Raw genomic sequence first — 25,519 nt, 5'->3', positions numbered from 1 at the left:
GGAGGCGTAGTTATATGGAATAAAGCCAAACTCCGATACAAATGTTTATCTTTTTGACAGGTCACAAATTCTGGGAAAAGAAAGGAAAACTGACTGGGGGATAAAAAGAGACTATTTTTTATTGCAGTGATTTACAGCCGGGTTTTCATAAATCCGAGCGCAAACACTGATATTTTTTGAGTGATGAGAAATAGATGTGTTTATGAGAATATATGCTAAATAATAATAAGAATGAATGTGCTGCTGTTGTGTTTATAAAATGGTGTATAATATTTCAATCCAAATTCCATACATTATCACGTACAAATTCTGCTATGGCTTCAAAAAAACCATTCTATAGGGTATGATGAGTACCTTTTATCAATAGAACCACCAAGTATTTTTACCTGCATACAAGTATCATTGTGTGTACCATTTTCAAAATCTCTCCAAACCTTGACGCCACTTGTCTGACAAATGTTGTATAGTTTTGCCATATGTCCCGGTGGAACCAATTCATCTTTTAAACTCGATAAGAACAATATTGGGACATGGTGCACATATTTAATCGTTTTATATGATTTCCATGTTTGATGTACTAAATACACTAAATGTCTTAAAGCAGGGAATATATGTGGTACTAACAAAGGCTACTCATAAATTAGTAATCATTTACCGTCAATCACATTAAATTTACCACACTTAGGAATGTATTCTCAATGATTAATGCGTCAAATTGCTCTTCATTTCTTGAGACTAAACTAATAGCTACCGATCCACCTAATGATTGTCCATAAGCAATCAATTTTGTATGCTTTAGTATCGGATGTTGCTTGATATATGCTAATACAGTCTATCATCGTTTGTTATTATATAAACCCTTCATTTTTCATTATTCTATTTTACCTGCGCATCAATCTTTAATCCTTTTTCTGTTGGTTTTCCTTCACTCAATCCATATCTAACAAATACTAAGTATTTCGTCCTTTTCTTTAATATTCCATCTAAATACTAACCCTCTATACGATAACATCACTACATTATATCCCAATTTTTTATAAAATACTTGAGCAATTGGTAATCTATGCCCCTTTTTATATATAAATTAGTATTAATATTAGTATTATCATTATTACTTTACCATATTGCCTGTATGAGCCTATAGGACATTTTAAAAGTTAATATATTCATTCTATATAAACATATAAAATAACTTTACGTGAAAACAAACGACAGTAGGTGATTGTATTGCGACTTCTTCTCCTCTTTGAATCATAACATAAGCTCTAATTCGATATCCATCCTCTGTCATTAATATAACTTCTTTATCTGGTAATCCATATTGTGAAGGCTTTGCTACCTAAACATAATTATTAATAATGATAATTGATTAAAATACAATAAACTTACAACTGTTCTTGATCCTGTTGGAAACCCTGAAGCATATAATAAATCGCATTGATATGTGTATAATAATATGGATAATGCTACTGTGACGGCAATTGCAAAATAGAATAAATATAATAAATAAATTACCTTTTTTTTTTTCTTGTAAGGAGGAGGCAAAAAAAAAAAAAAAAAAAAAAAAAAAAAAAAAAAGGAAAAAAAAAATAATAACCCCATCAATCACGTGTCAGCCCCACTCATTTGAAAACACACCTTTTCGTTGTTCCAATGGTGTGAGAATTCAAAACATTATTTGTTTCACCCCATAAAAATGCCTTACCTTTCTCTCTTTCTCTTTTTACCTTCTTTGTACACTTTTTTTTTTTTCCTGTTTGTTTTTAGAGAAAAAAAAAACATTTGTTTGTAAAAATGGGCTGATATTGGATTTTTTTTGAAATGTAATGCAGTGCGAGCTAATTGATATTTATACTGAAGATGAACCATCATGAGTTGTCATGACAATAAATACTTTATGGTTTTTTTTTATCTCATATAAATAGAATATTTGAAAAGTTGATAAATAATATTGTATTTTGTTGATGTAGTTGGGGAGAAGGAACTGATTTGCTGTCGGAGTTGTGCCTTGAATAGTAAAAAAAAAAAAAAATATAGTGTGGTTAGACAGCATGAATTGGCTTCTTTTTTTATGTTCTTGTACTATACGTTTAAACTAGATATTTTATTTATCGGCTTCAATGAGCATGCGGCGTTTCAAGATACTGTAGTTGCCCAAGCCAGATCAAATAAGATGTAAAAGAAGCTAAAAAAAATCCCTTATGGGAACAAGGACAAAAAAAAGTGAATGAGGAATAAGGGAAAGGCGTGTCCTAGACGTCAGTGTGAGGTTGGCCGTCGATGTTGGCGGATCTTATTATGTGAAGTAGGTAGTTAGGTTCATAAAGGATAGTATAAGCAGTTGGATGAACATGTTGTGTATTTACCCATGGAGTCTATATGTGGTCAAAGATATGTCCTGTGCGGTGCTTGTACGGTAGGACAAGATCATACGATGCTAAGTCTTCGTGGTCAATAAGGCCAGAATGGGCAAAGAAGTTAGCAACAGCATTGTAAATGGGAGTCCTGAATCGCCGGAGGGCGACACAGATTCTATGGTGGAATGCTTTGCGAGCACGTTGTACTTTACGATCAATGAATTCATTGACGAGAGTAGTGTCGCCAATGATTGATGGATCTAAAGGGTCAAATTCGTAACGAACTGTGATGTTGAATTTGCACAATTGTTAACGAATCCCGACTTCATAATTAATGTGGATAAAGAAGCTGACTAAATTTCTAAGCAATGAATATCCTTGCTTCTGGTAATCGTATTTTATCTGTTAAATCATCTAACGATGGTATTGGTTGGAACGAGCAGTATCGAGAACGATCAGAGGAGTTCGTAAACACTATCCATGCAACTACAACGCATGCCTACTCCCTATGCAAATTCATATTTCTCTGCGCAATTCAAGATGGTGCCAGCTTTGATATCGCTTCTTACATTAACAAAGAGTTCTTTTCTGAGGAACTGTTATCCTTAGTGAATTATCGTCGTGGATGTGTGGATGTGGCAACAGCTTGGAAACGTGCATTGATTAGTCAGTACATTAAAAGATATCTCGATTGTACTTCTTATATAAGGCCCGGACTCAAATATGCTCAGCAATCATCCGGCATCAAGAACCTGTGAGAGGCGTCGAATCCAGAGGGCTGTTGACGAAGCATGGATTCTTAATGTATTTGATTGAAGAGTTTCGAACAAGTCAGTGCTGCCCTTCTTGTGAAAATCGTAGTCTGACAACCTTCAAGAGAATACCGAATTCACGACCATATCAAAGACGAAACAATCCTGAAGTTATTTGTCATGGTTTACTTAGGTAATCAGATACTCTGATCAATGATGATCAAAATTGTTTGCTGGCTTGTTTTTTTTTCTCCCTTAGATGTACAAATCAAAATTGGAAAGTGACCGTTCAAAATATTTCAGGTGTTGAAGAGCTTCGTGAACGTTTATGGAATCGGGATTTGGCAGCATGTCTAAATATGATCCGTATTGTTCGTAAACTTCGCTTGAATGATGGAATACCTGAGAGGCTTCAGCGTGCTAGGGCTGAAAGAAGAGGCCCAACTGGAAGAAGAACCGAAGAGAATGAAGAATGACGAGTTTTACCTAGAACCCTTTAATTTCCAACACAGTTATCGCTGTGTTACCCTAGATGTACTTTGGTAAGCTTGAACTTAAATAGCTTTATTAACATTCGGTTGTTACACCTTTTATCATTGAATGTAGGTTTGGAGTTATTGGTAAGCTTCATGTTATTGATATATTATCTATTTTCTACCTACTAATTTTTTTTCTTTTATTATATGTATTCATTATTACTATGGCACTTATTCTATCTTTTGCACCAATTTTTTGCTGCTTTTATGCTAAATTTATTTTTTACCTTTGCACCATTTTTTTTTTATTTATTTGCACGATTTTTTTCTCAAAAGTATATATTATTTCAGATAAAGTGTACACTGATCGCCAAATAGTAATCAGCAATACCATTTCTTTAATTCAGCGTATCAAATTCTAATTTTAACTAAAAAAAATAATCACTCAATTCGTTTCCTTTATAAAAAGGGGAAGCTGATATAATTTATTGCGTAAACGTGCTTCTGGAATACACATTGCTTATAAATTAAAATCCCGAACACAGTTTGCGTTTTCTTTTTTCTTTTTTTTTTATTTCCCTTTTTTATTCTTTTTTCAATTTAATGTCACTACCAAGGAAACCACCTCCACCTCCACCACCCAGTAAAAGAGTATCTACATTATCTCACACTAATTATAACAGTGATGCATCTCCATTAAATCGATTGTCTACTATACCAGTTCAACCTTCTTTTCATTCTTTAAATATAGACATACCAGAACCACCTCAAACAGAGGCAGGTAGATGGACTTTTCATTCACAAAGAGAGTTTCCTTCTCCTCCTTTATTTGAAAAGAAGCTGAGAAGATATCCTACGGGTGCTGAAACTGGCTGTTGTAAGTCATCATAATTTGTAGTATGTGTATATGCAAATACTCATTGTTTTCTTGATAGCTATTCCTATTGATCTTTCACATCTTCAACCTTATCAATAAATAATCGTATTTGTATAATAAAGAACTTTCTTTTTTTTTTATATATAAAACACATTGATGTAAATAAATAAAGGACAAATCATTTTCAAATAGCGCGATACCCTTTTTTTTTTATTAAAACAATATAAAATGGAGCACGTATTGAATTGGGACGAAGATAAAGTAACAAAATGGATGACAACCATTGGCTACTCTATTTTTGAGAAACAATTTAAAGGTGAAAAAGAAAAATGAATTTGAAGTATACAACAAATGTAATAACATTTTTGTAAAAAGAACAAGGCATTACGGGTGATGTACTTGTTCATCTTGATCATGAGTCTTTAAGAGATTTATCAGTTGCAACTGTTGGTCAAAGAATGGATTTGTTAAAAAACATTTATCAACTGAAAATACAACATAAAGTACCAGTTAATGAATGGGATTATATTCCACCAAGTAAAGTTTGAGCGAAAAAGAATGCAAACATTTAAGCTAATCTTATTTATTAGGTGTGCTTTATGAAACAGTAAATTTATAGAATTAATTTACTAAAACAAAAAACTTATAAATTGGTTTAGGACTGGTTAGGACAAAATGGTATGGCGGATTATAGAAAGATTGAAGCAGCATTTCAGGAACGAGGTATTGTTTAGATACAAAGTGAAAATGAGATGTCATATAAAGATTTATAAATGGTATTTAGATGCACGCATAAAAAGATTAACAGAAGACATGGGAAGAATGACAAATGATATAAGTTTATTAAAAGAAGAAGTAAATCAATTAAAGCAAAATAAAAAGGTAAAAGGCAAGCATAAAAAGCTACTAGAAGGAAGTAGTAATTTTTATAACAAGGAAAATAAGACAACGTCATCAAAGTCTCATAAACATAACCCTTTATCAAAGACAGACATAACAGAAGAGGTAAATTTATAAATGAAGAGCATGCTTGACATCCAATGCTTACGATAAATAGAAAAAGTTAATAAATGATGGTGGAGCTATAAAAGTTTACGGCGATAAAATATCCAAACTAGAACAAGAGATTGAATCATCAAAAAATGTTCGTTTATTATTAGATGATCCAGCATCAAAAGTTATTTCTTCTGCTTTAAAGAAATACAATGTCGCTAGTGATTGGCAACAATATGCACTGTGGATAAAATATGGTACACCGGATAACATACAAGGTTAGTATAATAACAAGAATAACAAGAATAACAATAATAGCAATAATAACAATAATAATACTCTTGATAGAAAGAGCACTTGGTTATGATGAAAGACCTTTAAGGATATCTCAAAAGCTAAAGGATGCTAAACAAAATCCAGTCTTTGTACTAAAAAACGTGAAAGATAATAAGCCATTTACACCCCCAACCAGTTATACCAACCCTAGAGCTCCTCCTCCAGCTCATCATCAACAAGACACTAAATCATCAAAGACAAGCAATAACAACAATAACAATATAACCTCTGGAAGAGTTGGGTATGAAGTAGTTGTACCTGTCATATCTTCTTCTATTTCTTCACCTACTGCAAGCACACCAACTATTACTCATCATAGCAACGGTAGCACATCGAGTCTTTCAACAAATAACAAGAAAAATAATAATAATGGCGGCAGTAGTGGTAACAACAATAGTAATAAATTAACAGCTACTACACCAACTATAGAATATAATAATGAATTAGGATTGGATAATGCTATAGTTAATGCTATTTTTACCATCAACAACTCACCATAAATAAAACATAAATACGTTGCATAAAAACATCTGAGTTTTTTTTTTTATTTTTTTTCTTTTTTTCAGAAAAAAAAAAGTGGGAGCACTCTCACGCATAAATTTGATTTGTTCAATTTTTCATATGTTTTTTTTTGTTTTTCTTTCTTTTACTTTTTTTTTTCCCTCCTTTACGAAAAATCTTGTAAAAAAAAATGTCTTTTAATTATGATACAAGTACAGCAGCAGGAGCTGCACGCTCGGCTGATCGTAGCAAGCGCCGTTCTATGGCTGAACTTAAAAAAGTTAGACGAGTTCGCATTGGTGAGAAAGAAGCAGAAGAGGCCAAACAATTATTAGGTAAATTACTAGCTTCAACTGATGAAGCAGAGAGAAAAGATTTGGCAGAGCAGTCTGCAGGTTTTGCCAATCATTATGGTGTCCGTGCATTGAAAGGTGCTCATCTTTTTCCTGCTATCTCTACCGAGCTTTTTGCCAAAAAGGTTCGCACGCCTCAAGTCTTGGGTGCTCTTCAGTTGGCGCAAGAGCTAACGACGACCTCAAACGCCCTTTTGCGTGGCCAGCTTGAACCTCACTTGATTACTCTCTTGACTCCTCTTTTGGACCTTCAGGCTGCAAAAGATAAGACTGTAGCTGAAAAATCGGGTGACTTGGCTCGCAGCATGGCCAAGGCCTTTAATCCTATTGCGGTACGTGAAATCGTTACTTACTGTCTCGAAGGCCTCGAAAACTCCAAAAAATGGCAAACAAAGATGCTCTCACTCGAGTTGATTGAAACTTTGGCTCAGATTAATCCTATTCAACTCTTGGCCTGTTTACCTGTCATAATTCCTGTAGTCTCTGACTGTATGTGGGATACTAAAGCTGAAGTTAAAAAGGCGGCTACTCAGTGCATGGCAACTACTACTGCACTTTTAGACAATAAGGATATTGAACGTTTTATTCCTGCCGTGATTGAATGCATCAACAATCCAGAAAAAGTACCTGATACCATTCACCAATTGGGTGCTACTACCTTTGTTCAAGAAGTTGATGCCGGTACGCTTTCTCTCATGGTCCCTCTGCTGGGACGTGGTCTTCGTGAGCGTCAGACACCTATCAAACGTAAATCTGCCTTAATTATCGACAATATGTGCAAGTTGGTCGATGATCCTGAAGTAGCTGCGCCTTTCTTGCCTGTTCTTTTGCCTGCTCTGGAACACGTTCATGATGTCGTAGCCGATCCTGAATGTCGTGGTGTAGTCCAAAAGGCCGTTCAGACTTTGAAGCGCGTCGGTGGTAGTCACCCAGAGGAAATCATGACCAGTGACCAAAAGCGCGAAAAGGTCGAGGCCACCTTGGACAAGTTGATGCCTACCAAGCTCGAAGGTTTCTTTGCTCCTGTGCGCAAGTACATGATCCGACTCGCTCTTGCCTTGGTCCTCGCTCGCGATTTTGATCGTAATGCATGGGCTTCTTCTATTTCTCCTCATGCTGCTACTTGGTTACTTGCCACCGGTCGTGAACACGAGGATGGAAGCGAAGAAACAGAAACCTCAGCTGAGAAATTAGCATTGGCTGCTTTGTCCTCTTGTGAAGAAGCAATTGCTCCTAAGGATGCTGATGAAGAGGAGCTTGAAGAAGGTGAAGAGCTCTGTAACTGTGAGTTCTCTCTTGCTTATGGTGCCAAGATCTTACTCAACCGTACTCATCTTCGTCTTATGCGTGGTCGTCGTTATGGTCTCTGCGGCGCTAATGGCTGTGGTAAATCAACCTTAATGCGTGCCATTGCTAATGAGCAAGTTGAAGGATTCCCTCCTCGCTCAGTTCTCAAGACAGTTTACGTGGAGCATGATATTGATGGCTCTGAGGCTGATACAGGTCTAGTAGATTTCATAGCATCTTCGGAAGGTGTTGATTGTCAAGACAAGGCTGAAATTGCCCGTATTCTCAAAAACTATGGCTTTACAGACGAAATGGTACATCATCAAGCGATTGGTTCTCTCTCTGGTGGTTGGAAAATGAAGCTTGCTCTGGCTCGTGCTATGTTGATGAATGCTGACATTCTCTTATTGGATGAACCTACTAATCACTTGGATGTTGTTAACGTTGCCTGGTTGGAAAACTATCTTCTTGGCCTGAAGACTGTGACCTCAATCATGGTCTCTCATGATTCTGGTTTCTTGGATCATGTCTGTACGGATATCATTCACTATGAAGGTAACTACAAATTGAAACGATACAGAGGCAACCTTTCCGAATTCGTCAAGAAGGTCCCTCGTGCTGCTGCTTATTACTCCTTGGGTGCTGCTCAGACCGTGTTCCGGTTCCCTGAACCTGGTTATTTAGAAGGTATCAAAACCAAAGAACGTGCTATTTTGAAAATGAAGAATGTTGATTTCCAGTATCCTGGTACATCTAAGAAGCAACTGATCGATATCTCCATGCAATGTTCCCTTGCCTCTCGTGTGGCTGTCATTGGTCCTAATGGTGCTGGTAAATCAACTTTGATCAAGTTGCTAACTGGTGAGATTGAATCTGATATTGGTACAGTCTGGAAGCATCCCAACTTACGTATTGCTTACGTCGCTCAACATGCCTTCCACCACATCGAACAACACTTGGACAGTACTCCTAATGAATACATCCAATGGCGTTATGCTACTGGTGAAGATCGTGAAGAACTCGACAAAAATGATCGTATGCATGGTGAAGCTAATAAAAAGGTTATGGAGCAAGTCTTTGTCATTGATGGTGAAAAGCGTGTTGTTGAGGAAATCGTGGGCCGTCGTAAGCTCAAGCAATCTTATGAATATGAAGTTTCTTGGGTTGGCCGCTCTTCTGTTGACAACACCTGGATCTCTCGCCAAAAGTTAGAAGACATGGGTTTCGGTAAGAAGATTGCTGAGGTTGATTCTGCTGAAGCTGCCAAGATGGGTCTCAATCGTCCCTTGACGGCCAAGGAAATTGAAAAACATCTTAACGAGGTTGGTCTTGAACCTGAATTTGCTTCTCATTCTCACATCCGCGGTCTCTCTGGTGGACAAAAAGTCAAGCTTGTGATTGGTGCTGCCATGTGGAACAGACCCCATATGCTAGTCCTCGATGAACCTACGAATTATTTAGATCGTGAATCCCTTGGTGCCTTGGCCACAGCCATTCGTGAATATGGTGGTGGTGTTGTGATTGTTACTCACAACCGTGAATTCTCTGAAGCTTTGTGTACTGAAGTATGGAAAGTGGATAACGGCCATTTGACACCCTCTGGTCACAACTGGGTCTCTGGTAACGGTTCGACTGCTGTCAAAGAAGAAGAACAAGAAGATGTGGTTGATGCTCAAGGAAACACTATTAAAGCCACTCAAAAGAAGAAGAAGTTGACGTCTAAAGAACTCCGAAAGAAGAAGAAGGAACGTATGGAACGCCGTAAGCGTGGTGAAGAAGTCTTTACGTCAGACGAAGAGTTATAAAAAAGAGAGAAATCTATTTGTTATCAATTCAACTAAAAAGAAATGGTTTATTCATTTTTCTTTTTGTAAATAAAAAAGTAATACTCTCTCATTAATGATTCTCGTATTTTTTTTTTCTTTCGTCTTTAGATGTGTGTATGTGATACTTGAAACGTGGCATATTTGGAGCCCAATGATTACTGATACAGCGATGAGATTTTGAATCCCGAATAAAATAAATTCTTCATTTTTCTCATCCTTTATCGCTCCTTCATCTTTCTATCATAAACATGTACACTGAGCTAATTGATTTTTCACAACCCTCGTTCTACCTTGCGCTTGCACATATTTTATTTAATCCAATCTTTTGGAATACAGCTGCAAGACTTGGTAATTTTATAAAAAGAAAAAGAGTCATGAACCATACATACTAATACTTTGTTTCAGAATACAAAAATAAAGTACTAACCAAGCTAGCCGGAGGAAATCCATACAGAGGCTGCTATGGGCTTGCAGTGACTATCTTTACATTGGGAATAACACGAGATTATTTGTAAGCTGCTGCTATTAAAAACACGTAATTGTGCATAACACTTTTGTTTAGGTATCATGAAGCACTATCTTTCCAGCCTACTCATCCGTTCTTTGATCAACAGATTGTACAGATTAGTGCTTTTCTATTATTTATAACTGGTAACGTACTTGTATTATCATCTATGTGGGCTCTGGGTGTCACTGGCACCTATCTTGGTAAGGAAGAAAGATAATCCTAGTAATGTAACAAGAACCTTATGCTTATTTATCACAGGGGATTATTTTGGCATCTTAATGAAAGAGCGTGTCACTGGGTTCCCTTTTAATGTATGTGATAACCCTATGTATGTAGGATCTACTTGCACTTTCCTTGCAACCGCATTATGGTACAAAAGTCCTGCCGGTGTTTTATTAACAGGCGTTGTCTATATTGTTTATAAGATTGCGTTATCATTTGAGGAGTAAGTTTATATATACCACATCTCATTTACTTGTCTAACATCATTACAATAGACCTTTTACTGCCATGATATACTCTAATAAGGATAGTAAGAATGAATAAAAATCTTCTGACGCTGGAAAATTTTAAATAAAATTAATGTCAGAATTATACAAACGTACTAAAAAACAATGATTTGATTTCTCATAAAGCTTTCTTTACATAAAAACAATCTTTAGAAGGTTTTTGACTAAATAGGATAAAAATAAGGCATTTTTCTTTCTTTACCCAGAAATGAACATTATAGTTTCTACAGAATCCGTTCAGTTGCATTGCTTTTTTTTTAGGCGTTGATACTGATATGATAATCATTTAACAAAAAAAATAAAAAAGTCCATTTATTTTAGTAAAGTATGTTTTACATTCGTCTTCTGGCTAAAGCTCTCTGTCTTATGAGATCAATCTCTTCCGCTCTGCGTTTTTTCCTTTCCTCTGTTTCTAATAATTTTTGTTGTTTTTCTTGCTGTTTTTCTTCAATCTTTCTTTGTTTTGATTCATCATCTAGCTGTTGTACATCTGGCTGTGCTTCTCCATTCAATCTTGTTGTTGGTAATCTCTTGATTCGATTATGTCCTTCACCGCCCTTTACCCAGTCCCACAAAATTTTACTAACGCCTTTCATCACAGCCTTATTTGTATATGTGATATTGGTATAAAACACCCAGTCTAACTCTAAATATTGAGCTCTATCTCTATCAAACATATCAGACAATGCACACAGCGGGTGTAAATGCAATGCTACCAGTGCTGTAGATGAAATATTTGATGAGCCTGATGTTGTCAAGTGTTCTTCAGGTGAATAATGAGAAAATACAGGTCTGTGAGGAGCTTTGTTAGCCACGTTTGTAAAATAGCCCGTTAAAAATGATTTGAGTATCAGTACAGGATCAATGCTCATTCCCTTTTCAATTTCACCAATACGGCGGTGACTGGGTTTTCCGTGCTTTGACTTTCGCTTGACAAGATCTGCTTTGGTTATATTTAGCTTCAGGCCATTCATGATATCCATAAGCTGGCTTCGCACGCTTACTGCTGACTCCAACACCTTGTGATTAATGTAGTTTTCCTTGCACCAGCTTCTGCTTTTATCGTGATATTTCCACTCATTCCAGACATTTAATATTGTCATATGATCACCTGTATGATGTGCCAATTTTAATTTGCACTTCTCTGCTCGAATAACACCTTCTTCGCCTTCTTTACTACGAGGGCTCACTTGCTTGAATAAATCATGCTCACTGGCCAAGACACTTGCAATAATGACTGCCTCATAACTGCAATGGTATTCTTCAGCAGATGCTATCAATACACGAGCAAGTGAGGGTGATAATGGAAAATAACTCATCTTATCACCCAATTTGGTCAGTTTCCCTTCTTCATCAATTGCACCTAATAGATACAGATGCTTCAATGCTTTTCTAACCAATGCTTCATCTGGTGGATCAATAAATTCAAAATTAAGGACATCAATAATATTCATTTTCTTCATAGCCAAGACAGTGCTCAGTAAGCTACTTCTCTGAATTTCAGGAATTGTGTTGGGAATCATACGGTTAAAGCTTTCTTCACTGTATAATCTGTAAGCTTTACCTGGAGCAGTTCTGTCAACAAAAATTAGCTAAACTATATTATAGAAAACTAATAGAGCTTTAGAAAGCAAAAAAACTTACCGACCAGCACGACCAGCACGTTGAATAGCTGCAGCTTGACTAATTTCAGTTACGAGCAACGCGTCCATACCAGTATTTGGATCGTAGGATTTTTCTTTTGCAAATCCACAATCAACTACATACTTAATTCCAGGAATAGTTACTGATGTCTAGACAATTATATATATGAGTATTTTTTTTCTCTTTTTATAAAACTGCCTAGTGGGCTATTTACCTGAGCTACATTTGTTGCAAATACAATTTTCCTGTGATTGTTTTTAGGCACTTGAAAGACGGCTTTTTGGTCAAACGTCTCTAAGCTTGCATGAAGTGGATAAACGTCAGCCCCAGTGACGCCTTGGCCATCATCGTAATATCGAACTCCTCTTTTATAATCAAAATTTTTCAATTTTTCATCAAATGCCTTACAAGCACGCTCTATATCTTGCTGGCCTGTAAGAAAAACAAGAAGGTCTCCTGGTGGTTCCTTTCTGTGTATTTCCCAGGCAGTTTCTACAGCACGATCTACAAAGGATGATTTGAGAGTTGATATATTGGGTGCATCAATTGGATAAGTGACTTCGACGGGAAAGGTTCTTCCAGGGATTTCAAAAATAGGGCATTCATCAAAAAAATCAGAAAATTTGGTGACATCGAGTGTTGCAGACATGACCAATATTTTCAAATCTGGGCGGATGCGTTGCGTTTGCTTTAATAGTCCAAACAAAACATCGGTTTCTAGAGTGCGTTCATGGGCTTCATCGATAATAATGATTGAATATTGTTTTAAAGAAGGATCGAGTGTAGCTTCCCGTAATAAAATACCGTCTGTCATATACTTTACTCGCGTGTCAGCACTTGTGTGATCGTCAAATCGAATGGTGTATCCAACTTTAGATCCTAATCGAATACCTTGTTCTTCACTCACTCTTTTTGCGACTAAAGAATTAAAAAGATTTAATTATAAACAAGAGCTAAATTTGAATAATGATCAATACCTGTTATAGCTGCAATTCGTCTAGATTAGATTAAGAAGCAAAAATTAATACAAATACAGCATAAGCATAGAAAATGTCGAACTAACCTAGGCTGAGTGACTCCAACTTTTGAAATTTCTGGCATTTCTTCCAAGATGTATTGAGGAATCTGTGTGGTTTTACCAGAGCCAGTCTCACCAATTATAACTAAAATGCTATATTCACGTATGGCATCGATGAGTTCTTGTTTATATTCAAAAGTAGGCAGCTGCTGTCTCTGCTCTTGAAGCAATTCCAAATTTGACATTAGTAAACAAAGTTGATAAAAAAAAACTTTTGATTTAGCTTGTTCTGCACGTTTGGAATAAATTGTTCTGTGCGGGATTTCAATGAAATACTCCAAATAGATAGTGTGCTTCCAGCCTACTTAAAAACTAACAAGTATCTATCTTGAATTTCTCTACTTTCAATTTTCAACATTTGCTTAAGATATGTCAAATTCTACTTGTACTTCATTACAATCAGATATAAGTATACCTAATGAAGGAATGGTACCATAATAACCGTGTCATAGGCAATCAGTCTACTCCAAAAAAAAGGTAAATAAAAGGATGAGTCTTGATAGACTCTTTTTTGTTTAATTCAATGGCTTCTTTATTTTAAGAAAATAATACTGATAACTACTACTATGAAGCAATAAAATATTCAGTTTTAATCTTATGATTCCATTATCTCTAAACAATACATTCAAAGAGAATATAGGATCTAAAGCAAAGTAAAGAACAATAACTTATTTGGAATAAAAGGAGGCATTATGTTTATTAATAATACTTTCGCCTATCAACCACTTTGCGCTTTTTTTTTTCTTTCAAGTTTTCTAAATACTATTGAGGTGTAACGGATAAAAAGGAAAGATCTGTAAAACGGAATTCCAGTCAGATCTCCTTTGTTTCAGATGGTTTCTAGACTTTTCAAAGGTTATTGGCAAGGTAATTACGTGTTGCTAAATCTTTAAGAGCTGAATATTCCATCAGTGACTATCACTAGTATTGATAAATAACATCTTTTGCTATTTGTACATAAAATACAAGTGCTTTTTGCTCAATGACCATCCATCAACCTACTGCAGAGTCCTGAACAAGTGATTTTCTTGGATCAATAAATAATCAACTGATACGAATATATTGATGAGAATTTATTGAATTTGAGTGCTTAAATCATAATATAAAATAATCTTTAAACAATTCTTTATAATGGCGTAAATTACTGTGATGTTTGGAGGGAGGGGAAGCAGTAAAGATCAAGTATCATCGCATCGGCATCACAATTTTTTAAGGAATTGTTTAAACGGCGAGAAAGTTGGTGTTGATCTTATTGTAACCATAATTGACAAGTGCATAACCTTACATGAATTCTCATGATACTGAAGGTATTTGATTTATTGAAATAGTTTAATAAGATAGCATCAATGCAGAAACACACCAGAGATATAATGCTAGGAAATACAAGCTAAAAGCATGGGATCAACTGTTGTCGGGCAAAGGCGGATTATTAAAAATTTCTCACAAGTTTTTCTTGTGTAGTAAAAACGTATTCCTTTTCTATAAATGGTTTAGTTATCAGAAACAAGTACGATTACAATCACTCATTTGTTTTCTATTCATATTGACATTAAGTTTATAGAATGTCATCTAATTAAAACATAATAGACTTTTAATTTATTCATACATTTCTATGCACTATTATGTAAGGAATTATTAAATCTCAAAGAGGAAAAAAGTTTTGCTTCAATATTCTCTGCTTAATTATATACAATTGGTTATTGTAAAAAAGAGAACCATTTAATTACTGCTTACTTAATAGTAATGTTCAAGCACGATCAATCTAATATATAATCTTATCTTTTATTTAGTACAAAAATCCATTTGTTAAAAAAAATGCTTTCCAAGTACTGTACATATTAATAATACATGCCCTCATAAATTTTTTTTGTTGTGTAAGACAAGAACTATTTGATAAAAAAAGTGATTGGCTTAACAAATAGTAATCTTCTTTCTGACTTGGAAAAATGAAAACTACTATTTTGTCATTTGCCAATTAACATTTTTCTTTTTTCCCTCTTTTTAAACAACTGTCTCAGCAGAGAGAAACAAAAACCCTTTAGCATATTTGATGTTGTTGTCAGGAGTTAAATTAAACTTCATATTTTTTATATCATTATTACTATTGTCACTCGAATTTACTTTATGTTTTGAGCAATTTCCTACTTCTCCTTCTCCTGACAAACATGTTCCTCAACAACTACCTGATTCTCCAAGTGATACTGATGAAGCATGGTATAATGGAAAGAAGAAAGAGGAAAAGAACAAAGAAAATAAAAAAGATGACGATGATCATCATATCTCAACCTGGAATAACGAACAAGGGAAAGAACATAGTGGAGATAAAGATAAATACAGTGGTTTTACAAATTCAGTTGGTACACCTAGTCATACAATCGTAACTACCGTCGTCGTAACCACTATTGAATCACCAACGACTATCTATACTGGGGAAAATCAGCCAGCTAAACAACAAGGCGACACAGAAGGAAGCACACAAACTATGGATCCAAACTCAACGGCCAACCAATCACCTTCTTCTAGCAATTCATCGAACCGTACACCTAATGATGGCAGAAAAGCATATCGAAAATTGCAACTTGCTCTTTCTATTGTTGGAAGTATCACTGGTACCATCTTAATCGTTGGTATCTTTCTTTACACTCGTAAAAAAATACGCAATAAAAGAAAGAAGACAGAGGAAATTACACGATCAATAAATTCTTCGCCACAAGGGCCCATCTTTCCTCATTGCAACCACAGATCATCAATGCCAACTGAATGCCGGCCTTATAGCTTTAGAGACGACTCAACTGTTGTTGATTTCAGCGCAAACCCTTTTAGTGACATGAATAAAATTAATGTATCACAAGCAGGCCAAATCACATTAACAAGAACAACATCAGAACCCTGCCTATCAAGTACTTACAGAATAAATCAAACCAGCTTTATGCCTCCGCTAACAAGCGCGATTCAACCATCAGCCCCTCCAGCTGAGGAAATTGATATCAATCCATTTGAAGACCCTAATCACTTTGTACCGCATTGCGGTCACAGGTCAACACCCTCCCAAGTACGAGGTTCTGACTTGAAAGATTTTCATGATGAAATTGATTTGGGATTGCCATTTTCATCGCATGAGTTACCTCCTCCAGCATATACATTGAATATTACACCTACTGCTCCACCACTGTATGCATTACCTGGAAGCCCTACTTCCGCAAGTAATCAGCAAGTTTTAAACAGAAGACAGTCAGAAAGCAGCACAAACTCGCAGGCAAATCCATCAGGTCTGGCACCTATGAATTTGAATACCCGATCCCAAATTAACAATTCCAGAAATGGCTAATTGACTAAAAGAATAGCCATGTCTGTTCTTGTTTGAAGAATTTTGGCTAATCTAACTTTTGCTTTTGATTGTAAAAAAAAAAGTGGCATCGTGTAGCGCTCAAGAAAGCGTTAATAATTATAAATATTCTATTACATTTTAATGATCTCATATTTCTCTCTGTACAAATTTTTAAGACAAAAATAAACATTTAAACTCATTTTAAATCAAAATAATGTCTCAGAAAAATTATTTCTCCTGCATGCGGTAAAACATTCTTTTCGCAAAATATGTCAAAACTGGTCTTAAAATTATTGTAAAATAAGGCGTCAAAAGCCGATATATTTGTATAGTGTTTCTTTATGGTATGGCCACTGATGTTAAAATAAATGTTAGTTCACAAGATAAAGGTTTTATGTTGGACAGAATTCAGTTTTTCTTTTTTTTTTAAGTAACCAACAGGATAATCGATAAATCAAGACAAGTACAGTGTGTACAAGTTTAATCAAAAGATGTTAGCCTCCATCCATAATGATAATCATCATCTTTTTTAACGCGCCAGGTAGGCCAATAATGCCTATCTAACCTTATGGCCGTTACATGAGTAATATTGTCTGCCGTAACATATTTAATTCGAACATGCGAATCACTGTCTAAAATATCGTCTTTTTCTTCTCCATATAAGTTTTCAGTGATAGGTTCATTTGAATACAACTCTTCAAGTTGTATAGCTTTTCTTATAGGCTGTTTGTTTTCCTGTGTCACAGTAACTGCAGCAATAAAGTCCTCTATAGATTTTACCGGCATTCGATTTATTTCTGTGATCCAGATGCTTGGTTTGAGGTAGGCCTGAGCTGGTGATCCAAGAAGACAGCAGGAGACATAGACTCCTTCCGGCACATGTTTTCGTACTTGTTCCTTTGCTGCAGAGTGAGGTTCTTGAACTATCATACCTTGCCAGCCTATAATGTCTGTTGTTTCTTTACCATCATATCTTGTAGTTGGAATACTTAAGTTAAGCTCTTTTCCATCTCGAAGAATAGTCTATTGATGTTATTAAGATATAACGAAAATTAATATTAATACTTACCATATTCAGCTTGCTTGATGTGTTAAATAAAGCCAAGTCAGATATACTTGTAGGAATTTTGCCATTTATTTCTAACGCAAGATCACCATTCCTTAGCATCTTTCCTGATGTCGTGGAAGGGTCAGTGATACCAAGGACGTAGAGAACCGAAGGCTTCTTATCCCCAATAGCTTGTGACTTATATTTAGAGATCCATTCTTCATTCAAACCTAAAAATCGTGCGTTGGATAGCTGTAAGCTCCAGAACTCTGCATCCAATCCATATATAACAGGTTCTTTATTCAACTTTATCGAATCCAAAATAGGAAGTATTAGACGAGCCGGAAGGCCACCAAGTATGCTAGACAACTGATTTGCTTCTGTATCGATCGAAAAGCTTGCCCACACCGCGCGCACTTTGCCATTGTTATCTGCAAAAACACCTCCTTGGCTAGACAGCGTACCTCCGCTTACTTTGAACACCTCGACATTTACTGCTCTCCACCTAGCGGGTGAGGTTTCCTTCGTACGAATAGGTGCTATAGATGTGATTATTGTAGATTTAATGTCAATTTCGCTACTGCCTGTTCAGTAAATATTTCCTTAAGTTAACTATAATAATCGAAATATTTTTATCATACCGGAAAGTCCAATGTAATTAACTGTTTCGCCTATCTTCAAGTCTTTTTCATCGAATTCAGCAGCCTTTATCTTGATTCCAGCACTAAAAACAGCTGATACATCAAACTTCAGTACAGCAAAATTGTAGAAAGGGTGCAAAAACAATAAGTCAGCTGAGATGGTAAGTGTGTTTTGAAAGGTGATGGAAATGACACTTATTCCAATTGGTACCGTATCACGATCACATATAATCAGAGGAGGATCAAGGGAAACAATGACACCAGCACCATATGAGTGTGAGTTTTTTGAGCCGTCTACTACGAACGGTGGATTGCAATCTATAGATACCATACTTAGAGTTAATGAATGTACTTGATCGATCACATTTTCAGCGTCTTTATCTAAGGAGTGATTCAAAGCTTTTGTAGAGGTTTTTCTACTGGAGTACAATTCTTTATCTAATGGTGTTGGTAAATTTTTATAATCCCAGTATCCTGTTTTGTCTATTCAATTCGAATTAACAACAGCATTTAAACAAATTACTCAATTACCATTCCTAATGGCCAATTGAAATTTATGCCAACGCCAATCTATATGCAGGATCATAATTCTTGTCTTCATCGGTTGTAACAAAGAATAGTAACGAATAGGTATACGCTTCCCTTGGCTAACTCTTGATACGTTCTCTATGAAATCGTCTATTGTCTTTACCTGCTTGTTGTTTACGCCAACTATGATGGATTTTCGCAAAACTCTAGCATTTCCTAATATGAAGCCCGCGGCACCAACGTAAACACCACCTTCCTTTAGAGAAAGCCCATATGATTTTGCTATCTGGTAAGAGAGATCATTTATCACACCGCCACCAAACTCAAGGTATCTATAAGGTGTAATTGCATGCAAATTTTCAACGTCAATTGTAAATTCTCTAAGTTCTCCAGCGCGTGAAACAGTGAGCTGAACAGGCTTTTGCATTTCAGCAGCATTGTCAAGTGCTTCCTCCAAATCAATGAAAAGGTTGAACAACAGGTTACCATTGCAGCTGAGCAGAATATCACCAGGCTCCAAATAGCCGCTAGCGGGACCATCCAACAAAATAGATTTGACCACCAATAATCCCTCATTCACGTTCCCATTTAAAGATGAACCATAAAGTGATCTCAGTTTTTTTTCAAGGCCTTGGCTCAAACCTAATTGCAGCAGACTGTCATATGGCATATACTCAAATACTGTTTGTATTGTTCCTCTTGAAATGGGCTTATCATCCTGTATCAACCTTAATACGCGCTGAGCTCTATCCAGTGGAAGGTAGTAGCTAGATGAAGAAGTTGATGCACCACCTGCATTAAGGGCAATGGCTCTACCATATAAGTCAAGTACTGGACTACCACTTGATCCGGAACTTGTACTTGAGGCAGCTTGGTAATAAAATGTGTTGAAATCATTGTATTCGCCAATTCCATAATTAGGAGCCTCTCTGTCTAGTCTTGCCAAAGTTCCAGATAGAATACTAAGTTTTTCTCCTGCATCATTTCTGTTTTTTACAATGTGAAAATCAAAGCTCTTCTCCATAATCCCCCTTGCTACTCACCCCACAACTCTAATATCTTGTCCAATCTTTGCCCCTTGGGGATAAAGTTGTATACCAGGAACATCCAAAAATCTGATTTTCGATGGATCGTATCTGAAAAAGCCAAAGTCATGTACTGGGTCTCTGTAAATTGGTATTAAAGTAATCTCTTCATAATTACGTAATACTGCTTGGACTGAAATGGGCGAAACAGATACAACATGCCTATTTGAAAGTATGATACCACGATATGGATCTACAATGAATCCACTTGCAGTAAATACGCCAGGAAGCTCGGTATCCAAACCTCGAGCTCGGTAACCTTTGATTGATACAATGCTTTTAATACATCTTTCAAGTGTATTCTCCCATGTTAATTCTTCCTTCTTGCTAATGTTAGACTGTGTTGTGATACTCTTTGCACCATCTAATATTGAGTTCGGTGATTTGTACTTTGTTATATCAAATCCGGACGTATGGTCAAGCAGTACAGGGCGGTTCTTGTCTAAAATTAAAGGTTCTATTTGTCGTGGCATAATGGATATAAGAAAAAGAAAAGGAGCTTATTAAACAAAATGGCTTGATTTATTTATTTTTTTTCTTTGAAAAAAGTATGTCTGATGTAATCTGGTGAATGAACAAGTCATAAATAAAATAAATATGCATTTTTATTGCCTCTGTACGGTATTTTCCCCTTAACCTTCCTTCCAATGTAAGTTAAAAGCACCGGTAATAACAAAAGACTGAAGTGTCCAAAAAATACCTAAAAATCCATGCATCAGTTATCAACTTTCTCATTTAAGAGCTATCATTTGGAAGTTCCGCATACCAGAGGATTAGTTGTATAACCCCTGATTTAATGATTTGGCTGCATCTACTGACTGTCTTGTGCTTCTAAAGTGATCAAATCAAAGCCAAGTATAGTTTTGAATGTGTTCCTTTATCCATAATAAATCTCATTTTATAGGACATTATGGTCAAAGACATAGAAATTTGTTGGAATACTGATTAAAAAAGCACATAATTTTTTTATTTGTAAAATAATCTTCTCAATCCAATAGCAACCAAATGACATTGGCGTCTTAGGAAATCATGTATAATCCGAGCAATTTATAAAACAAATATCGATTTAACTAATTTAAACTAAATCAAATGAAATGTATATCAAATCGTTTAAGGCAGTATATGGCCCGTAAGACTCAATGAGACTCATGATTTTTTTTTACATCCGACAAAATTTTATAAAGCAATTTCCTTTTCAAGTATTGATGAATCCTATCACTTCAAAAAATGAGAATACTTTTAAATAAACTAAAGTATTCGCCTGTCAGGTCTCATAGTAATAGGTCCTAATATTGACTTATCAAAATCGAGCTTTTGACAGTGGAGAGTAATTACCCAAAGACAGATTCAAATGTTTAAAAGGTTGACATGATTTAAAGAGATAAGACAAAGTTAATGAAGCCATCAACAAAGACTATTCATTCTGACTAATAGTTGTTGAGTTCAAATTACTTAAACTAGTTTATTGAGAAGAGGTAAAAGTATACAAGTGTGCGTTTTCCAGACTTTTTTTTTACGTCCGCAATTATGGCTTTAAGATGTTTAACACGCTCTGTTTTTCTTTGGGAAAATAAAGCATGATTTATCTATACAAGTAAAATCTAAAAATTCATCTTGTGCCAACAGCATCAACGATGTTAACGTTGAAACTGAGAAAGGGCTGAGAAAGAAGAATACGAAGACAAGATTAAAGAATAGAAAGAGATATGAGGTACACTACATAAAGCCTTTTTGTTGTCCAACATCAAACTAAAAAAAAAAAGTGTGATAAATGTTCAAACCCTGATAAGGTAAATCTTATTTCAGGTTCCTTCTAGAAAGCTAAAAAAAAGGCATCTCTTTACTTCTTTGCTAATCATATGGAAGAGGCAGACGTAGTTTTGAACTTTAACGAGAGAGTTACATTTATACCTTATCCTCTTTTTGGATAAGTTGCTTCAAGCAAATGTTAAAAAACAATCAATTTTTGCATCATAACTGACCTGATAAGATAAAAAGTGGTAAAACAGGGGTACGCGTCGTGTTCCAAGAAAAAAAGACATTTAAAAAGAGTGAATGGAAGTCTTGCTTTGTTTATTCATCGTTTTTTTTTCTTTTAGTTTAAAAACATGCGTAAGAAGAAAAAGAAAAAACTCCTATTGTCTCGCTATCTGGTCCTCTTCTTTCGCTCTCTGGTCTTCTTCCGTCACTATCTGGTCTTTCATTTATGGACGTGGTTATACTCCCGGCTTCATTAAGCCTTTTTAAACAACAGTCAATTCTACACTGTCAACAAAATTATTGCCGTTCTCTTCTGAAAAGGAAGCAGAACTAGGCTGCAATCGATGATTGCTTTACTTTTCGGAGGTAAGCACTTTTATTCTTATTTTGTTTATGTCTTGATGACTGAGACTGACACTTCATATACCCTATTAGTATAATAGTCGAAATGTATGCGAATGTTGGTATTAATACGCAACTGCAATAGCGATATTTTCTGTTTTCGCTTTATCTTGAATTAAAATTAATTTTTATTGGCTTCCTTTCAAAGAGACATGTGACTGTCTAAATGTGATCCCTGTAGCCATTCATACAAAAAAAATAGAGGGGAAAATCTTTTTTTTACAGCATAGGTTTAAACAGTTATAAATGTCGAAAAGCATCAAAGCTCTCAGCTTAAAAGGCAAGCAAGATTGGGATACATCTATTTTTTGCTTTTCGCGTAACCTCCGTAACAATATGTTATGGGAGAAAGATGCAGCTGCCAAAGCAACATTGAAGCATTTTTTTCAAAAGCATTTGACTTCAACCCCTGCTTTCAAACACTCTCCTTCTCGAGTCACCATTCAGTTGTTTTACTATGCCGATCCTGAATTTGGAAATGCATCCAGCTTCAAATTAGAGCCTCTTGAGAAACTCATTGGTTCATTCTATCCCAACAAATTTATTGACTTAAGATTAACTCAAGTTCATTATCCATACATGAATGCAGAAATCCTTGCACAATATCTTACCATTAATGCTGAAAGAAACGGCTGGTCTGCAGTGAATCGTCGATTTTTAAAAGCTGCACCAATAGTAAAGGCACCTCTTCCTCACAATATGCCTTTTGCTGTTCAATGGAATAGTTTATTACCTCAAGTTTCTAATGGTCAACTTACAACGGCTATTCAAGGTATTAAATATCAAGTTTCTGGTCGTCTTGGACGTAGAAAAGGTGCTTCTAGAACACAAGTTATGCGCAAATCAGTTGGTACATTTCAATTTACTAGTCATAAATCTTTGGTGGATGTTGGTCGCCATACTTTTGCCAACAAGAACGGTAGCATCACTGTAAAAGTATGGATTGCATCTGCTTTGTTTGGTGTAAATGCATTAGCAAAGAGTGCTGGCAAAAAAGTTATAGAATCTGCAAAACTTTAAAATAACCATTTTTTATTGTCAAAAATGTGCTGTTTAGATAAATATTCTGAAATAATAATAAAAAAAAGCTGAAAAGATGTGTACATTTGTGTTTGTTTTATAAAGAAAACGCATTAAAATATGTGGTCAACCAGTCCAGCTGCTGAACCAAAGTTTTATGGTTCATTTGATGCCAATTGTCGTCTTCAAATGCTGCTTGTATTAAACTAGCAACGTTGATATTAGAATAGGTATGCATATATTACATGTTTATATATAAAGAGGATAAAAACCTTTTCTTTTCTGGTGATATATTCGTATGCTGAATCTGAAGGGTACATTGCGTATCTGGATAATTGCGTGGAACAATAAGGTGTACATCAATCTGTTGATCTTCTAAATGTAAGAATAGTTCAATCAATGTATGATTTTGAAAGTTTCTAGCAAATAAATATTTTTTTCTTAATTCATATTCATTCATATCAATAATGCAAACTTTACGTTGTCCTTTTAATGTTTGTTTGATACTTCTTTTCTACTTGGTCAATTTCTAATTCTCGAATGGCTGTTTGAATAGAATAAAGATCATTTCCAGGAACGCTTTTAGAACTTTTATCACTGAAAGGTAAAATATGAGCAAAGCTACAATCTTGCCCTGCTCTACATATCCCTTGTGAATAAAATCTGCAAGTAGGAGGAAATCTTTTAGGTGTTGTGTACATTACTCGATTAAAATAGAAGAAAGCGATTTTCTGCTCATTTCTATCTCGTATTTACTGGTCTAGAAAGGAAGTCACGCATTGCAATGCTCTAAAATTCATGCCAATCAAAAACTCCCTTTTTTTACTGTCATACATGTAAAATGCCATTGAACCCTTTTATTTCGCGGTCAAAGCTGAGAAAAGAAGAGAAAGAGTAATAGTAACTTTTAAGTGCTTTATATAGTAGAGTAATTAGTAACATAATGCACTTGATCCTTTCAAGCTGATTGAATTTTGAATTGATCCATCACAACTACAAAAAAAACATAAAAAAGGAGTCTGTCGTTTGTCTCAGAGACGCGTATTTGGTAAAGCTGTTCCTGGCTATAGTTTTCTTATCTTCACAGTTTTTTTTTCTTTAATACTACTATATTAATAAAGAATGCGAACAACATTTGCATTAGCATGGCTATTATTCGTCATTCCAGAAAAAAAACTTAGCTTTAATAAAGGACAATTATTGCTGAAATCCGACATTTTTCAGGAAAGAGTATGAATCTGTTGCAAACTCTCTTAATGTTCAGTCTTTAAATTTTGTTTATTGCTAGAATAAAAATGTATCTTATTCTTTATTGATAATTTTATAAATAATAAAATTACAACAAGGAAATGAGAGCAGAAAAATATCTTTGTCATTTACTTTTTAAAGTACACATAACTTGAAAATATGATGGGGTTCTTTAATGAAGTCAAAGAATTGTATGGAAAATATTTTTTGTGTTGCAGCTGTAAATAAAAATGCATTGACTTTGCTTTGTAAAGTGTAACAAGTAAGACAGCTTTTTTTTTTGCTGAAGGCCTGTCATACTACAAGCATATAATGATTTTTGCAGGTACACAGCCAAGAGCCTTTAAAGATAGATGATTTACATAAAGATTAAACATTTACTTAGATTAATATTTAAAGATTAAGCTTCTTAACTCATTAACTCGCATTTATATATTCTACCTGTTATTTTCTCCCTTTTCTGTTCATGAAAGAAAATGTATTTCTTTTAGGGTGTCGCAAACATTTAGTCGCAGTGAAAGAGCTGTACAACTTAATAAACTAGCTGTGTGATTTCAAATCCAATCAAAATTTTACAAGGAAGCTCCCTTTTAAGCCCATAGATTCCCCAAAGATTTTGTGCTCCCAAACAGTTCGAAAAAGGTAAAACTTATGCCTTTAAACTAAACTCTTTTTGGAGTTTAAATTAGAAGAAACTTCATCGGGTGTGTAAAAACATAGCGCCCTCGTTCTTGTTTTCTTC

At 35.2% G+C, this 25,519-nt stretch overlaps 11 protein-coding genes across 11 annotated transcripts; 8 read left to right on the top strand and 3 right to left on the bottom strand.

Annotated features, from left to right (window-relative positions):
• Window positions 1-274: 274 nt before the first annotated feature.
• RO3G_03294 (uncharacterized protein) lies at window positions 275-1,123 on the bottom strand (the record flags this gene model as incomplete). Its single annotated transcript, XM_067657885.1, has 5 exons — window positions 275-334; window positions 387-629; window positions 677-832; window positions 886-940; window positions 1,116-1,123. The coding sequence occupies 5 exons, from the start codon at window positions 1,121-1,123 to the stop codon at window positions 275-277; spliced, it is 522 nt and encodes a 173-aa protein (XP_067513986.1).
• Window positions 1,124-2,725: 1,602 nt separating this feature from the next.
• RO3G_03293 (uncharacterized protein) lies at window positions 2,726-3,115 on the top strand (the record flags this gene model as incomplete). Its single annotated transcript, XM_067657884.1, has 1 exon — window positions 2,726-3,115. The coding sequence occupies one exon, from the start codon at window positions 2,726-2,728 to the stop codon at window positions 3,113-3,115; it is 390 nt and encodes a 129-aa protein (XP_067513985.1).
• Window positions 3,116-3,159: 44 nt separating this feature from the next.
• On the top strand, window positions 3,160-3,585 carry RO3G_03292 (uncharacterized protein; the record flags this gene model as incomplete). The annotated part of the gene is made up of 2 exons (XM_067657883.1): window positions 3,160-3,302; window positions 3,369-3,585. The coding sequence occupies 2 exons, from the start codon at window positions 3,160-3,162 to the stop codon at window positions 3,583-3,585; spliced, it is 360 nt and encodes a 119-aa protein (XP_067513984.1).
• Window positions 3,586-4,188: 603 nt separating this feature from the next.
• Window positions 4,189-4,561, top strand: RO3G_03291 (uncharacterized protein; the record flags this gene model as incomplete). The annotated part of the gene is made up of 3 exons (XM_067657882.1): window positions 4,189-4,228; window positions 4,337-4,462; window positions 4,521-4,561. 3 exons carry the CDS (start codon window positions 4,189-4,191, stop codon window positions 4,559-4,561), a joined length of 207 nt encoding a protein of 68 aa, XP_067513983.1.
• A 129-nt stretch (window positions 4,562-4,690) lies between these two features.
• Window positions 4,691-6,291, top strand: RO3G_03290 (uncharacterized protein; the record flags this gene model as incomplete). Its single annotated transcript, XM_067657881.1, has 9 exons — window positions 4,691-4,778; window positions 4,838-4,999; window positions 5,053-5,069; window positions 5,122-5,185; window positions 5,247-5,344; window positions 5,399-5,467; window positions 5,520-5,733; window positions 5,804-6,187; window positions 6,221-6,291. The coding sequence occupies 9 exons, from the start codon at window positions 4,691-4,693 to the stop codon at window positions 6,289-6,291; spliced, it is 1,167 nt and encodes a 388-aa protein (XP_067513982.1).
• A 191-nt stretch (window positions 6,292-6,482) lies between these two features.
• RO3G_03289 (uncharacterized protein) lies at window positions 6,483-9,737 on the top strand (the record flags this gene model as incomplete). Its single annotated transcript, XM_067657880.1, has 1 exon — window positions 6,483-9,737. The coding sequence occupies one exon, from the start codon at window positions 6,483-6,485 to the stop codon at window positions 9,735-9,737; it is 3,255 nt and encodes a 1,084-aa protein (XP_067513981.1).
• A 269-nt stretch (window positions 9,738-10,006) lies between these two features.
• Window positions 10,007-10,812, top strand: RO3G_03288 (uncharacterized protein; the record flags this gene model as incomplete). Its single annotated transcript, XM_067657879.1, has 5 exons — window positions 10,007-10,106; window positions 10,164-10,269; window positions 10,321-10,466; window positions 10,525-10,711; window positions 10,764-10,812. The coding sequence occupies 5 exons, from the start codon at window positions 10,007-10,009 to the stop codon at window positions 10,810-10,812; spliced, it is 588 nt and encodes a 195-aa protein (XP_067513980.1).
• Window positions 10,813-11,107: 295 nt separating this feature from the next.
• RO3G_03287 (uncharacterized protein) lies at window positions 11,108-13,682 on the bottom strand (the record flags this gene model as incomplete). The annotated part of the gene is made up of 5 exons (XM_067657878.1): window positions 11,108-12,350; window positions 12,420-12,568; window positions 12,634-13,337; window positions 13,397-13,416; window positions 13,483-13,682. The coding sequence occupies 5 exons, from the start codon at window positions 13,680-13,682 to the stop codon at window positions 11,108-11,110; spliced, it is 2,316 nt and encodes a 771-aa protein (XP_067513979.1).
• A 1,865-nt stretch (window positions 13,683-15,547) lies between these two features.
• On the top strand, window positions 15,548-16,861 carry RO3G_03286 (uncharacterized protein; the record flags this gene model as incomplete). The annotated part of the gene is made up of 2 exons (XM_067657877.1): window positions 15,548-16,700; window positions 16,842-16,861. 2 exons carry the CDS (start codon window positions 15,548-15,550, stop codon window positions 16,859-16,861), a joined length of 1,173 nt encoding a protein of 390 aa, XP_067513978.1.
• A 444-nt stretch (window positions 16,862-17,305) lies between these two features.
• Window positions 17,306-20,600, bottom strand: RO3G_03285 (uncharacterized protein; the record flags this gene model as incomplete). Its single annotated transcript, XM_067657876.1, has 5 exons — window positions 17,306-17,848; window positions 17,895-18,412; window positions 18,515-18,997; window positions 19,046-20,028; window positions 20,086-20,600. The coding sequence occupies 5 exons, from the start codon at window positions 20,598-20,600 to the stop codon at window positions 17,306-17,308; spliced, it is 3,042 nt and encodes a 1,013-aa protein (XP_067513977.1).
• A 2,245-nt stretch (window positions 20,601-22,845) lies between these two features.
• On the top strand, window positions 22,846-23,529 carry RO3G_03284 (uncharacterized protein; the record flags this gene model as incomplete). The annotated part of the gene is made up of 1 exon (XM_067657875.1): window positions 22,846-23,529. The coding sequence occupies one exon, from the start codon at window positions 22,846-22,848 to the stop codon at window positions 23,527-23,529; it is 684 nt and encodes a 227-aa protein (XP_067513976.1).
• Window positions 23,530-25,519: the final 1,990 nt, after the last annotated feature.

The sequence above is a fragment of the Rhizopus delemar genome, genomic scaffold (assembly GCF_000149305.1).
Source record: "Rhizopus delemar RA 99-880 supercont3.2 genomic scaffold, whole genome shotgun sequence".
NCBI classification, from domain to species: Eukaryota; Fungi; Mucoromycota; class Mucoromycetes; order Mucorales; family Rhizopodaceae; genus Rhizopus; species Rhizopus delemar.
The sequence above is the reverse complement of the archived record's forward strand: the minus strand, read 5'-3'. Positions and strand labels throughout refer to the sequence as shown.